The sequence below is a fragment of the Cervus elaphus genome, chromosome 2 (assembly GCF_910594005.1).
Source record: "Cervus elaphus chromosome 2, mCerEla1.1, whole genome shotgun sequence".
NCBI lineage: Eukaryota > Metazoa > Chordata > Mammalia > Artiodactyla > Cervidae > Cervus > Cervus elaphus.
In genome coordinates this window covers 8,711,165-8,724,923 of record NC_057816.1, presented here as the reverse complement: position 1 = coordinate 8,724,923, position 13,759 = coordinate 8,711,165, and the positions used below count along the sequence as shown (strand labels likewise).

The 13,759-nt window shown below is 56.5% G+C and overlaps 1 protein-coding gene across 2 annotated transcripts; it reads left to right on the top strand.

Annotated features, from left to right (window-relative positions):
• Window positions 1–12: 12 nt before the first annotated feature.
• Window positions 13–11,600, top strand: SPINDOC (spindlin interactor and repressor of chromatin binding). Of its 2 annotated transcripts, none has more exons than XM_043870874.1 (6): window positions 13–405; window positions 3,843–4,172; window positions 4,247–4,378; window positions 4,526–4,663; window positions 4,779–4,979; window positions 6,005–7,455. In XM_043870874.1, exons 1-6 carry the CDS (start codon window positions 279–281, stop codon window positions 6,193–6,195), a joined length of 1,119 nt encoding a protein of 372 aa, XP_043726809.1. In that variant the 5' UTR covers window positions 13–278; the 3' UTR covers window positions 6,196–7,455. The 2 variants fall into 2 exon arrangements, with proteins under 2 accessions (XP_043726809.1, XP_043726800.1); XM_043870865.1 differs by lacking the exon at window positions 6,005–7,455 and adding an exon at window positions 10,851–11,600 and having other exon boundaries at window positions 19–405.
• The last annotated feature ends 2,159 nt before the right edge of the window (window positions 11,601–13,759 follow it).

The window sequence follows — 13,759 nt, the reverse complement described above, 5'->3', positions numbered from 1 at the left end:
CCGGGCGGGCGCCGACAATGAGCCTCCATAAAAGGGAGCGGCGGGGGGCTGGGGCCCCGGATTGAGCCCTCCCCCCCCCCACCCCGGGGTCCCGACGGTGTAGGTCTCGGGGAGGCCCAGACGCGCCCGTCCGCAGGCCGGGCCGGCGAGCGGCGGGCGGCGGGGAGGGGGCTGCACGGGGCGCGAAGTGGCAGCCGCCCTCGGCGCCCAGGCCTGCGCGCCCGTCCTCGGCGTCCGGTCACCAAGATCCCACCCCGCCCCACCCCCCCGGCCGCGCCATGGCCCTGAAGGCTGAGGGCGCCGCGCTCGACTGCTTCGAGGTGACGCTCAAATGCGAGGAAGGGGAGGATGACGAGGAGGCCATGGTGGTGGCCGTAATTCCGCGGCCCGAGCCGATGCTCAGAGGTGAGGAGGGGAGGGGATCCCGCTTCCGCGTCACGGTCCGGGCTCGGCGTCCCCTCCTCAGTCGGGGGTCCGGGTACCCCTCCCCCACCTCCAGTCTGGTGCCCAACCGCCTCCACCCGACTCCAGCCTGAGGCCCGGGCGCCCCCTTCCTCCCAGAGTCTGAGGCCCTGGCGCGCTTTTGCTCCACCCCCACATCAGGGTTTGGAATCTCAGGCTTCCCCGAACTCCCCCTCCCCCGCCCCTGCCCGGGGTCTGGAGCCTTCGATCCACGCCCGGCGCGCTCCGGATGTTCCGGTGCCCGAGCGCCCCCTCGCCCGGGCCCAGCACGACGGCTTCGAGGTGACGCTGGCGGGTACTCCGCCCGAGGAGGCAGAGGCAGGCCGAGGGGCCAGGCTGTGTTCTAGGCCGAGGGGCGTCAAGGCCTCCAGGCCGGAGGCAGGGGCCCTTCCCCTCAGGGTTCGGAGCGACTCGGTGGGTGGAGGCAGGCGCCGGTGTAGCCCGCCGAGAGGTGGGTTTTAAGGGCCCTCCAAGCCTAAAGCTTTCCTGCACTTCCCCGCCACCATCCCCAGGCCTTGCACACGCATAAGCCACAGGTGTCAGATTCTGGCGCTAGAGTGGTGAAAGGGGTTGCTTACGGCACCCAGTTTTGGAAAAGAAATGTTTGCTACAGGCGCCCTCGGCCACTCTAGAGGGAGATGGGCCTCGAGAGGGGATTTGAAGAGCAATGTGTAAGCACTCACTTTCCCTTCCTCCTTCAGCCCTCAGGATGTTGAGGGCCCTAAGAAAACAAAGGGCCACCTTCGTGGAAGACATACTATTCATGAAAATGCAGATCTTTGCATTCCTGGATACCTCTTCTCTTAGTGGGGACAATACCCAAAAAGCTTGAGAGCAATGCCTCTCATTTAGCTAAAGCAGAACATAATGACGTGTCCCTCCACCGCCTCTCTTCCTATTTGGAGGGCTTTAAAATGAGGGAAATAAAGCATTTTCCATCCGGAAGAGGTTCTCTCCCTACCTTTGATACCATTTATTGAGTGCTCAGTGCCAGACTGTCTCAGTTAACCCTCTCAACAACTGCGATAGCATTCTTCTTCCCCAGAGAAGTGGATTCATGCAACAAGTATTTGGGGGCACCTCTTATATGTCAGGGCTTCACAGGTGGTGCAGTGGTGAAGAACCCGCTTGCCAGTACAGGAGATGCAAGAGATGTGGGTTTGATCATTGGGTTGGGAAGATCCCCTGGAGCAGGAAATGGCAACCCACTCCAGTATTCTTGCCTGGGAAATCCCATGGACAGAGGAGCCTGGCAGGCTGCAGTCCATGGGGTCACAAAGGGTCAGACACAGTTGAGCACGCACACTTGCATGTCAAGCACTGTTTTAGGCTGGGCATGCTAACTAGCGTAAACAAAGTGGAAACCCTGCTCTTCTGGAACTTGTGGGTATATATTAATGACCAGAGATAGATGAATATAGATAAATGTATAGCTTGTCAGATGGTGATGAGTAGTTCAGAGAACACTGAATCAAGATAAGAGTGAGAATGGTTTATTTGGAGTATCAAGTGGTCAGGAAAGTCTTCTTAATACGGTGAATTTCGAACACAGACCAAAGGAAGTGAGGAAGGGAACCCTGTAGATAATTGGAGGTAAGGCATTTTAGGCAGAGAGAACAACAATTGGAAAGATCCTGAAACAAGCTTCTTGAAAGGTTTGGTTCAGGGGGGTAAGAAAAACACAAATTCAAGGTTTTTGGCTTGAGTGACTGGAAGGATGGACTTCCCATTTGCTGAGACAGGAAGACTGAGGGGCAGGCCTGTAGGAGGTTACAGTTTGAACAAGACAAGTTTGAGATGCACATTGAAGTACAGAGGTCCAATGAGAAATAAGACACGTGAATCTAAATTTCCTGAGAGTGGCTGGCTAGAGGTGTAGACATGGGAGTTGTCAGCAGGCAGGCTTGGGAGCAAGACCACCAGAGGAAGGAGGTGGATAGAGAAGGGGTCCTAGGACTGAGCCGTGGAATGCTCCAGGGGTTCCAGTTTGGAGACTGAGTCGATCCTTACCAGACATTGCTGAATGCCACGGCATGCCAGGCACTGGACCAGTTGCTGGAGATACAGGTGCGAAGGATCAAAAAACCCATGCTGTCACGGACCTGCGGCAAAGTGAGGAGACAAAGGGAACAAGGAAAGCACGTGTTTCGTCAGGCAGCCTTGTGGGCTCTGGAGGAAATGAAGTGAGGGGAACAGGACACTCAGGTGGGGCTGCTGGCCGTTGTCTCAGGGACGGCAGAGAGGCCTTGGTGAGGAGACAGTTCTCTCCTAGAGAAGGAACTGGCACGGGTGCCCGAAAAAGAGCCCCAGTGAAGTAAGAGAAGAACCAACAGAAGGTGATGCCCTGGAAACCAGGTGACAAAAATCAAGATGGAAGAAGTGATCTGCCAGGGGATGAAGTTGAAGCACTGACCGCTGGGTGTAGCAGTGGTGACCTTGACAAAGCTATTCTGGAGGAGTGGTGGGAAAGAACTGCAGCCCCCGTCACCTGGGGGAGAGGTACTGCCCAGCCTTGGAGCTAAACCTTCTGAGACCAAGCCAGTTCTCAGACCTGTTTCAAATGCCACCTCTTCCAGGAAGTCCCCAGGTATTAGAACCTCCCATGTTTGTATTTTGCCCCATCCTCTCAGATGGGAGAGAGGTACACCCACAAAGGATTAAAAGCTCTGAGCTGCCAGACTCACAAGAATCTGAGCCTGCATCCTTTGCTAAGCTGAGAACGGTTCCCACCCTGTCAAATCTTAAGATCCCATGCGCAGAGAGAACGGTGCTGGGTCCACCCTTGGGGGTGGACAAGGTCACTGCTGCCAAGGCTTTGGGGGGAGGCCTCTTGATGGGGCCCCAACGAGTGGAGGACCAGGCCTGGATGCCCTTTGCTGACCCAGAGCTCATCGAGCATCTCCTCCCTTGCATGCCAGGCCCTGCAGGAGAACAAGATGACAAAGTTTGCTGTTCTTGTCTTTGAGGAAGTGCGCACTGTCAGAAGTCAGATGTGGATACAGTCAACTGCCAGGGGTGGGTGGTTGGAAAGGCTTCACAGGGCCAAGGATTTGAATAGGACCATGAAAGAAGTCAAGGAGTTTGCCAGACTGACGGGGTGGTCTGAACAGGTGTGCCCAGACCGGGCCATGCTGGAATACAGTCTTTAGAAAAACCTGTTGGACCTGTGGTCAGAGACTGGATTGGGCTAGCCGGATGTGGTGGCATGTCGGCTGTGTTTATTGTGGCTAGTGTCTTGTGGGCTCCAGAGCGGGGAGAAAAGAGACACTAGGTGGGAAAGGTCCTTCCTTGCACATGCCACCAAGCTTGGGGAACCCTGTTCTCTCTTGCTGGTGTGGGCACCTCTACTGATGACACCTTCCCCCTCCTCTCCTCCTTAGTGGCCCAGCAGGAAAAGACCCCACCGCCCAGGCCCAGCCTGCTGGAGGCGGGCAGTGATGGCTCTGAGGAGCCCAAGCAGCAGGTGTCTTGGGAGCAGGAGTTTCTGGTGGGGAGCAGCCCGGGAGGCAGCGGGCGGGCGCTGTGCATGGTCTGTGGGGCCGAGATCCAGGCCCCCTCAGCAGACACGGCGCGCGCCCACATCCTGGAGCAGCATCCTCACACCCTGGACCTGAGCCCTTCCGAGAAGAGCAACATCCTAGAGGCCTGGAGCGAGGGGGCGGCCCTTGTGCAAGACTTTCGAGCGGAGCAGACGTCCCCACACCACTCAGGTAGTGGGGGCAGGGGTGGGGGCGGAGGGGAGAGTTGGAGTTTGTGATTGATCACTGGCATCTGCCCGCTTCAGACTCAGGCCAGGACTCCGACCCAGACCCTGCCAGGATGCCAGCAGAGATCGTCGTTCTCCTCGACTCCGAGGACAACCCATCCCTCCCGAGGAGGACCCGGCCCAGGGGACTTCGCCCTCTGGAACTTCCCGGTCAGTCATCCCAGAGCCAGTGAGGCCAAGTTGGGGTGAGGGTATCATGAGCCCCGTGAGCTGGGTGGAGACAGGCTGCTCGGCAGGTACCCTGCAGCTCCGAGATTGCGGGAGTCAGACCTCTTAAAAAGGTCTTATCTTTTGCAGTGACCCCTGTCCCAGAGCCAGTAAGTAAGAAGCCCCGTGGTCAGAGATGCAAGGAGCCCTCTGGGGAAGAGCCGGTCAGGAAGAAAAGAGGCAGGCCTATGACCAAAACCCTGGACCTAGACCCAGACCCTGACCCAGGTGAAGGAGCGTGTGGGCTCCGGGGGGAAGCTGGGGCTGGAGGGGTCAGGGAGGGGTGGCAGGGGTCACGTGCACCTCAGCCGAGGCCCACAGTTTGATCCCGTCATTCCTTCAGACCCCCCCTCGCCAGACTCGCCCACGGAGACCTTCGCTGCTCCCGCTGAGGTCCGGCACTTCACGGATGGCAGCTTCCCGGCCGGCTTCGCCCTCCAGCTCTTCTCCCACACCCAGCTCAGGGCCTCAGACCGCAGAGACTTGCCCAAAGAGGGGAGAGGGGCCGAAGGAGGCCTCCTCCAGCCGGAAAGCCCCTCCCCAGGTGAGCGCCTGAGCAGGGGCGGCAGGTGCGCAGGGTTGGGGAGGCCACGTCCCCGGGTGGCTGGGCTGAGGGCAGGCAACCGGCCCGAGAGCTGAGGTTTGGGCACGCTCCTTAGGAGCATCCTGGTCATTAGGTTGAGTTAGGCCGGTGTTCCCCAAAGCCCGACAGCCGTCACCACACTCACGTCTGATTCCAGCTAGAGCCTGAGATGCCCACCCAGGGGCCTAAATGGGACTGATAACAGGAGACGGGGTCAACGCGCCACAGACCCTTGGCTCAGGGTGTGTCTGGTAATAGCAGTGAGCGCTTGTGTTTATATCATGTTCTCTGATTTTAAGAAAATTTTATAACACAGCTCATTTGGCGCTTATAAAAGTGTCTTTTTCCGAATGGACAGGCTGAGTCTCGGAGCAGTGGTTCCTTTTCCACGTCCGTGTATTCCCTTCCTATGGCTGCTCTAACAGATTGCCACAAACTCAGTGACTGACAACAGCACAGATACACTGCCTTTTAATCCAGGAGGCCAGAGGCCTGGTACGGGAGGTGTCAGTGGGCCATAGGCAGGGTGTCGGCAGGGCCAGTTCTTTTCTGGCTCCTAAAGAGGGAGTCTTGCCTCTTCCAGCCTCTCGCGGCTGCTTCTATTCCTCAGCTTGTGCTCGCCTTCCATCTTCAGAGCCAGCCGTTGCCAGGCTTTCTTGGGATACCATCTTTGGTTCTGGCCCTTCGACCTCCTCTTTCCCCTTTAAGAACCTTTGTGGTTACCCTGAGCCCGCCTGGATCATCCAAGGCTCCATTTAATTTTAAAGTTGGTTGATTAACAACGTCAGTTCCTTCTGTAGCCTTAATTCTCCCCACCATGAACGTATCATATTCACAGCCCTGGGGGTTAGGACGTGGACATCCCTGGGGGACTGGTACTCTTGCTAGGACAGTCACCTAATGCGGCAGTAGCAGAATTGAGCTGACACTGGTGTGTTCCAGCGGGGCACCGGCTGAGCCTGGTTCTTCTCTCTCCATCTCGCCAGGCCAGGCCCTGCTCGCAGCATCTCGGGTGCAGAAAGTGGTTCTTGAAGGAGTGAATGTGGCACACACAGTACCTCATCCCGGCCTGCCCGAAGCGGGCATGTGGAGTTGGAGCCCTGAGAAAGATGGCACAACGGGTGTGGGAGGCTCCCCGGAGCAGGGCTCCCAAAAGGGAGGTGTGCCTTTTGCATAAAGAGAAAGCTTCACTTCCCTTCAGCCCACGTCACTCACTGACCACTGTCAGAAATTTGGCTTATATCCGTCCAACCTCTCACAAAGCTCTGTGTGCAAGTAGGTGCCCATATACTCCTGTGTATTTATTTTTTACCCAAAGGGGCTCTGCTTTTTCCAGTCTGAAGGCCGGCCTCACCCGTGTGAGGTTTTAACTGTCTCAGGTTTCAGCTTGAGTCACCTTGCAGTCCTGCCTCCCCAGGACTGCACTGTGCCTAGACTTACGTGTTTCCTGGTCCCCCTCGTATCATCAGCGGACCCCTGCTGTACATAGCTGACCTTTCCCACTGGCTGGTGGGTCTTCTGGTTTCATTCTAGAAGGCGGGGGCTTCATTTCGAGCCTTGGGGTACCCTGTGCCCAAACTCCACCTGTCTGGAGTGACCAGTAGCTGAGAAGAGCATCCTTGAGGTCTCAGGTTCGTTTGGGGTGAGTGGGCAGAGCCTGAGACTTCGGGGTTCAGCTGTCCGAATGATTTGAAAGGGAGGGAGGCGCTGCGCCATGTTCTGGCAGCGGCAGGGACCTGTAGAGGTTCCAGACAGTCCAGAAAGCGCAGGAGATGGCGAGAGACACAGCGGTACGTGTGCTTGCAGCCTGACCCAGGAAGCCCTGAGAAATGACCCAAGTGGCCCAGCTTTGGCCCCAGGAAACGCCCAGTCTTCTGAGGGGCCCACGCCAGCACATACAGACGAGTAGGATGCCCACGGTGGTTCTGAGCACGGCACGGGCTCCAGACTAGTGACCACAGACCGGTTCTGGGTTTTAAGGACCCAAAGCTCAGATTTCTCAGAAACCTGTGAGGCTTCAACCAGAATGTTCTACTTTGAGTTGTTTAATTTTTTTGAAGTTCTCCAAAGGTCTTGGTGGACTAGAGATCCTACCATTTTAAAAAAGAAAATTAAAAATCAAGGATTTAGAAGTTGGGAATCGGCAGGAAGTCACTGTGGTCAGCTGAGCTGGTGGCCATGTGTGTAAAGCCGTCAGGGGAGGCTTGCTGGACGTTCTGGGGCCTTGGAGGAGGAGGGCGTCCAGGCCAGGAGAGGCGGTGAGCCCTGAGGGCCCACTGGCAAGTAATGGAGAAAAGCCTTCCTGGTGTTTAATTAGAATAAGACCTGGAGACCTGGCTTAGAATACCTCGGCTAGACCAGTATGTTCCCAACTGGACCAAGGAGAAGAATGTGTGTGTGTGTGTGTGAGAGAGAGACTGGACCAAGAAGACGGGGAAGGGGGGGGGGGGGTGTCTGGACCAAGGTGTGTGTGTGTCTGGACCAAGGTGTGTGTGTGTGTGTGTCTGGGCCAAGGAGAAGAAAGTGTGTGTGTGTGTGTGTGTGTGAGAGAGAGAGACTGGACCAAGGAGAAGACATGGTGTATGTGTGTGTGACTGGACCAAGGAGAAGAGTGTGTGTGTATGTACCAAGGAGAAGAAAGAGAGTGTGTGTACCAAGGAGAAGAAAGTGTGTGTGTGTGTGTGTGTGTGTGTGTGAGAGAGTGACTGGACCAAGGAGAAGAAAGTGTGTGTGTGTGTGTGTGAGAGTGACTGGACCAAGGAGAAGAGTGTGTGTGTGTGAGAGAGAGAGACTGGACCAAGGAAAAGACAGGGGGTGTGGGTGGGTGTGTGTGAGAGAGACTGGACCAAGGAGAAGAGTGTGTGTGTGTGTGTGTGTGTGTGTGAGTGACTGGACCAAGGAGAAGAATGTGTGTGTGAGAGACTGGACCAAGGAGAAGACAGGGTGTGTGTGTGTGAGTGTGTGTGAGCTTCATGAGTGGCAGGCTTTGTTCACTGCTGTATGCTCTGCACCTGGAACAGGGCATGCACAAAGAAAGCCCTTGGAAAAGATTTACTGACAGATGAGTGGATGGCAACTGCTTTCACTTGTCACTCTGGTGGTGACATTTCCAGAGTCTACTCAGAGATGAGCCTTAGTGAAAAACGAGAGATGGGTCCCAGCCACCCCCTGGAGAAGGTGCTCACATTTGCACAAGTGTGGAGGAAGAGAAGGGGGCTGAAGCTGGGGGAGCAGAGGGATTTGGGCTGGGCCAGGAGGCAAGTGGGGGCGGTTCTGGGCTTGGGGTGCTGAGCCCCCGTTTTACAGAAAAGGAAACTGAGCCTCGGGCAGCCTGTGTGTGTATCGCCAGTGCAGCACCCAGCCTGCCGCGAGGGTCAGGGATCAAGTCTCCTCTGTTGGACCACGAGCTCTTCTTTCCTTCAGGTCTTCCCCATCAGCTTACATAGAGATGTTATTTCTCCCTTCTTAACCCTCATCTATCATAGCCTCTGTCACATTTGTCCCCAAACCTTTTCAGCAAAGCTGGAGAACTTTTCTCTACCATCTCCAGTCTGTCTTTTGGAAGCCACTAGATTCAAACTCATGCTTACCACCTACATGTCTTTTTTGGCAAGATTGCCACTGACGTCCATAAAGTCAGACCCGGTGGTCAGTCCCTGTCTTTCCTGATCCGGCAGAAACAAGGAGCCTGTCCCGCCCTCCTTCCTGGAGGCTCGTGCTGCCCTTGGCCTCTCTGGTTGCACCGTGAGGGGGTTGCCCCTGCCTCTCTTGCCTGTTCACTTCCAGCTCTCAAAGTTGGATCATATGGTGGTTTTACTTCCTGTTTCTAGAGTATTATGCTTCCTTGGGTCTGGAAGTTTGCCTTTTTCATTCACAGTAATGTCCCCAGTGCCCAGCCCAGAATGGGTGCTGTCTGTGTATTTGGCAAATGAATGAATGACCCAACCATGAGTCAGGATCTGTACCCACGCCCTGGGTGATCCCAGACTCGAAGCTTGTCATGGTTCCACCTTCCCTTCTGTCTTGGGCCTGTCCCTTCAGTTCCAGCCTCTCTTGCGTAGTTGATGTGTCTGGTTGGTTGTATAAAAGATCCCCCAAACTCGATGTTTCTGACAGCGTTTCTGAATGGAACCCCAGCCTCTTTACCGCCCCCCTCCCCGTGCTTCACTTCCCTGGGAAGCTGGCTACCACGTTCTTCAGCTTGCTTGGACCAAAGCCTCAGAGTCGTCATCTATCTCTCTCAGACCCCACTTCAGTCTGTCAGCAAATCCTGTTAGCCCCACCTCCAGGATGCTCAGGTTTGAAACACACACAAACCCTGTCACTATCTCTGCTGCTGCTGCCTTCATCCAAGGTTCCTTAACAGCCTGTCTCCTGGCTTCTGATCATTGCCCACTGGGTCAGTCTGCAGCAGCCAGAGCCGCCGTTGAAAACACAAGTGGGATCCTAGCACTGCTGCTCAGAGCCCCCCAGTGCCGTCACTGTCACATTCCAGAGAAAAGTCAGAGTCCTCAGGGGCCTGGTGGTCCTCACCTTCCCCGCTCACCAGGGCATCCACATGTCCTCTTCCTCCCCCAGGAATGCTGTTCCCCAGCTAGACAGTGCGGACTCCTCACTTCTGTACACCTTTGCTCACGGGTCACCTCCAGGTCACCTCTGTGAAACCCTCCTGTCCCCTACTCTGGTGTGCTTTTTCACTTTGCTTCTATCCATGTGTATCACATTGTGTTTTTGATTTGTTTGTCCTGTTGATTGGCTCTCACTGCTGGAACGTAAATTCCAGGAAGGCCACTTAGTCTGCCCCGTGTCCTGGGGAACCCCCAGCAGCTAGACTAGCTGGGGCACAGTGTGGTTGCCCAGTAAGTTACTGTTGAATGAAGGAGCCCCGTGAGTGGGCCCCACATGTCCTCAAGGAGTGAAGAGTGTGTCAGGAAGACAAACCAGCTCATGTGAATACAAAGCAGTTTGTTCAGTTGCACAACCCAGTGGCAGCCATTGAGTCATTTTACATCCCAGCAAACGGTACAGCAAGATTGTACCCATTTTCCCTGCCAAATCACTAAGTCTCTGGAAACAGTAAAGGCCAAAACCACAAGTAACACAGACACCACAACAGTTGCAGTCACTGTGTTACGTTTTCTGGTTTTGCTTTTTGGTGTAACTTTTGGACCTGCTTATGCAGTGCGCTGGGTGGGGTTGCTTCCTGACGGGGTTGTCAGCAGTCCACGTTCCCATCTTGAGATCCGATTTCGCCTGTTGTGAGTAGCTTCATGCTGATCATGTGGACACGTGACCCCTGCATGGTCAGTACTGACTCGGGAGGTAAAGAGCCTGGTCAGGGTTGCAAAGCAGAGCTGGATGTTAACCCCAGGAGCCTCCGTGAAGTGCTCCCTCCTCCACCCTTCATATTCACCAGGGCAGAGCCCTGTTTCTCTTTCCTTTGGGGTGTTCTCCATCCCACCACCTCTGCCCACGCAGGGCAGAGCCCATCAGGCTAGGATGCCCAGTGAGTTTTAGGTGAAAGAGTCGGCTGAAGACAGAGAGGTGAGGGGGGCGGAGGAGAGCACCAAGCATCCCTGTGTGGAGTACACACAGGAGGGAGGCTGCAGAGGGCCCCCGGAGACGGGATGCCCCCGTGGTCAGCGCTGGTCCTCGGGTGAACCAGGAGCGAGGCCTCCCACTGTCCCTGGGCTTCCCCTCTGACTGCAAGTCCAGAGCTGTGGAATGGAAGGCCTGGAAAGGGGGGTGTGGTTTAGAGACCTTCCAGGAACATCCCTCAGCCGGATGGTCTGGAGGGCCCTGACTCTGCTCTCTGCCCTCACCCCTGCCCAGCTCCCCCTCCGGGGCTTCGCGGGACGCTGGATCTCCAGGTCATCCGTGTGCGACTAGAGGAGCCCCCAGCAGTCAGCCTCCTGCAAGACTGGTCCAAGCACCCCCAGGGCGCCAAGGGAGTGGGAGCAGGTGACGCCCCAGACTGGCCCGCGGTGCTGTCGGAACCCAGCAGCACTGTGGGGGCGCAGCCAGAGGCGGGGAGTGGCCTGTAGGTTCTTGCTTTCCTGGGGTGGGAGGGAGGGAGGGAGGAGGCAGTGTCCCCCTTGGGCTCATCACACAGAGCCCCCCAGCTCGGCCGCCTGAGTAGAACCAGGTGCCAAAGCAGGATGGAGGAGAGGAAGGTGGGTAGCATCTGCCATGACTTGGGGCGCTGGGAAAACGTCTCCTGGGGGCGAGGCGGGGGACTGCCCGTGGCTGTCGTGCGGTAGGGCATTGGGCCTGTGGAGAACACCCACCCGATCCTTTTGCTGACCCCGACCTCTACTGTCCCCCTGACCTCCTCCCGCCCTCTCAGCCCCCCCCATTCTCCCTCGGCACAGTGCCTTACACAGGAGGTGGTCGTGAACTGAGCCCCACTACCTCGGGGGACGCCTCCCCTCCCCCCTGCGCAGGCCCCCAGAGCAGGAGGCCTCCATTACCTCTTCCCGCTCCATCCTCACAGGTGGCCCACCGGTCACTCACTCTCCTGTTCACCTCTTTTCCTGTTGTATATATCTCCTTTGTTGACAATAAATTATTTTTTTTTATGAAGAGAGTTCTGTCTGGGCCATCATTGGGGGGAGGGATTTGCTAGCAATCTGTCCAGCCCCCTAGAGCGACCCTGAGAAGCAGGAGAGCTGAGAGGGGGTCCTGGGTGTGGGCCAGAAGCTGCGGCTGGGAGGCTGGTGCTGGCACGGGGTGGGGGCAGGCCTTGTCAGATGGGCGCCTCAGCCCCTCCCCTCACCCCTGCCCTCCAGATGGGGTCAGGAGCGCCTCTTACACATACCTTCTGACTCACTTGGTGAACCTCTGTTCGAGACAGGCCACTCTGGGGCGCCAGGGAGGAGCTGAGACCTAAGGTCATCTTTCCGGAGTGCCCTGGCTGTGGCCAACGTGCAGGGGCACCAATGCCTCCCCCGACCCCGCCCCAGGACAGGAAGAAAGGCAGGCAGGCCGCCTCCAACCTTTCAGCCTCGCGGTCAGCCCCCATCTCCTTCGCTTAATTACAGCGAGCCTTTGCCTGGTTTTCAGGTTCCCTGAACCAGGAGATAACCCACTTTGGATCACTCCCCCTATTCCTTAATCCCTTCCCTCCTAAACCACCATCACCAGCCAAACCTGCATAGGGTTGTGTTCTTCCTCTGTGGTGATGGGGGCTCTCAAGAGGCACAGAGAGCTCTCAGATCCCTAACTTGACTGTCCCGTGTAGAATCCAGGGGTGGGTGGGAGAATAGGGCCGTCCACCCTCTGCCCCGGCTCCGCTGCTGCTGATGGAAGCCCACAGCCCAGCAGGTTCTGAGACTGACCAGGAGGCTGGTCCCTAAACCAGGGGGAGTCGGCTGGGCAGGCTGTGCTGTGCGCCTGGCTGAGCTGACGTCACCCGTGGGCCCAACCAGGTGTGGTTGGCTCGTGGCGTGTGGCCCTCTCCCCCCATCTGATGAGCTCGGGAGAAAGAGTCTGAGGATGTCAGGGGCCCTTTTCCAGGGGAGACCAGATGTGTGGTGTGATGGAGGAAAACCGAGCAAGGATTCAGGACCCCTTGTGTCTTGGGCGACTCCACCAGGGCATGAGGGCCACGGGACTCCCCTGTGTCTCTCCCACCATTTCTGCAAATTGGCAGAACTTGTATCCTACCAAATAGGAAGGAATAAATAATGCTGACAGTCTGGCTCTGAAACACAGACTATGAATTATTGCAGGTGGTTGCTGTCTGTCTTTTCAGTGGTGTGACTGTTTACATTTATGCCAATGTGCTTTTAAAACAACGTGGCTATGTTGTTGGGTGTTGACAATTGGGAGAACTTAGAAAAGTTCATTGTACAATTGTGAAGCTAAATGCATCTTTGCAGCTGTTAATTATGATTGAAGGTTTGGCCCGCTAGACTGTGAGCTCCTTCTGGGCGAGGGCTGGATTGCGTTGACTTCATCTTCCTAGTGTCCTGCATAGGGCCTGGTGCAGAGTAGGTGCTCAATAAATGTTTGTGAAGTGCTCTATTGGTGTGTTCCTTTGTGACATTTGTGCTGTGTGGGCTGGTCCTCGGAATGTGGTCCTCTGCTCTCCTGAGGTAGCTGGCGGAGTAACTGCTGGTAATGTGGTTCTTCGTGGCTCAACCCCCACATCTCAGGTGGCAGGGATCTACCCAGCCTCAGTGGGGACCCCAGGGACTCTATGAGCTGGTGTGGCTGGAAGCTGCCGGTGGGCACCTCTGGGCTTCCAGGGAGAGGCAGAGTGGAGCCTGGGGCATGGCTCTACCCAGAGTGAAGAAGGAGGGTTCTGAACACCCGTGAAGGATTGCTTGGGGTCCACCACCTGGGCCAGAGTCACCATCCTAGAGCCTGCGACACCAAGAAAGCCTCCCTTGCAAATATCAGTGACCCAGGGGCTGATGCTGGCAGCTTTCTCCAGGTGCGATGCTGACGTCCAGCCACAACCAAGTGAAGAATCAGGACAAGGATGCCACCACCCAACCCCCTGACCCGTGCCCCTAGACCCCAGTACTTTGCGCTTTGAAGCCGGCCACCTGCCACCCTTCACAACTGCCTTCCTTGGGGTCCAGGTCAGGGAGCTCTTTTTGGAGACCTGTGGGCAGAGCCAGACCAAGAGAAGGGAAGAAGCACTCACTTCTCCCCTTGAAGAGAAGCTGAACTGTGGATGGACAGTGGGAGTCACTGGCTGGGTACCTGTGTAGCCCCCAGTTCCATCATGGCTC

What these genes read in the sequence shown, in the direction of transcription:
- SPINDOC (XM_043870865.1), top strand. Translation starts at nt 279, where the DNA reads ATGGCCCTGAAGGCTGAGGGCGCCGCGCTCGACTGCTTCGAGGTGACG. An exon ending in GCCCGAGCCGATGCTCAGAG is followed by an intron (nt 406 to 3,842) that starts GTGAGGAGGGGA and finishes TCTCCTCCTTAG; the next exon opens with TGGCCCAGCAGGAAAAGACC. An exon ending in GCCGGAAAGCCCCTCCCCAG is followed by an intron (nt 4,980 to 10,850) that starts GTGAGCGCCTGA and finishes ACCCCTGCCCAG; the next exon opens with CTCCCCCTCCGGGGCTTCGC.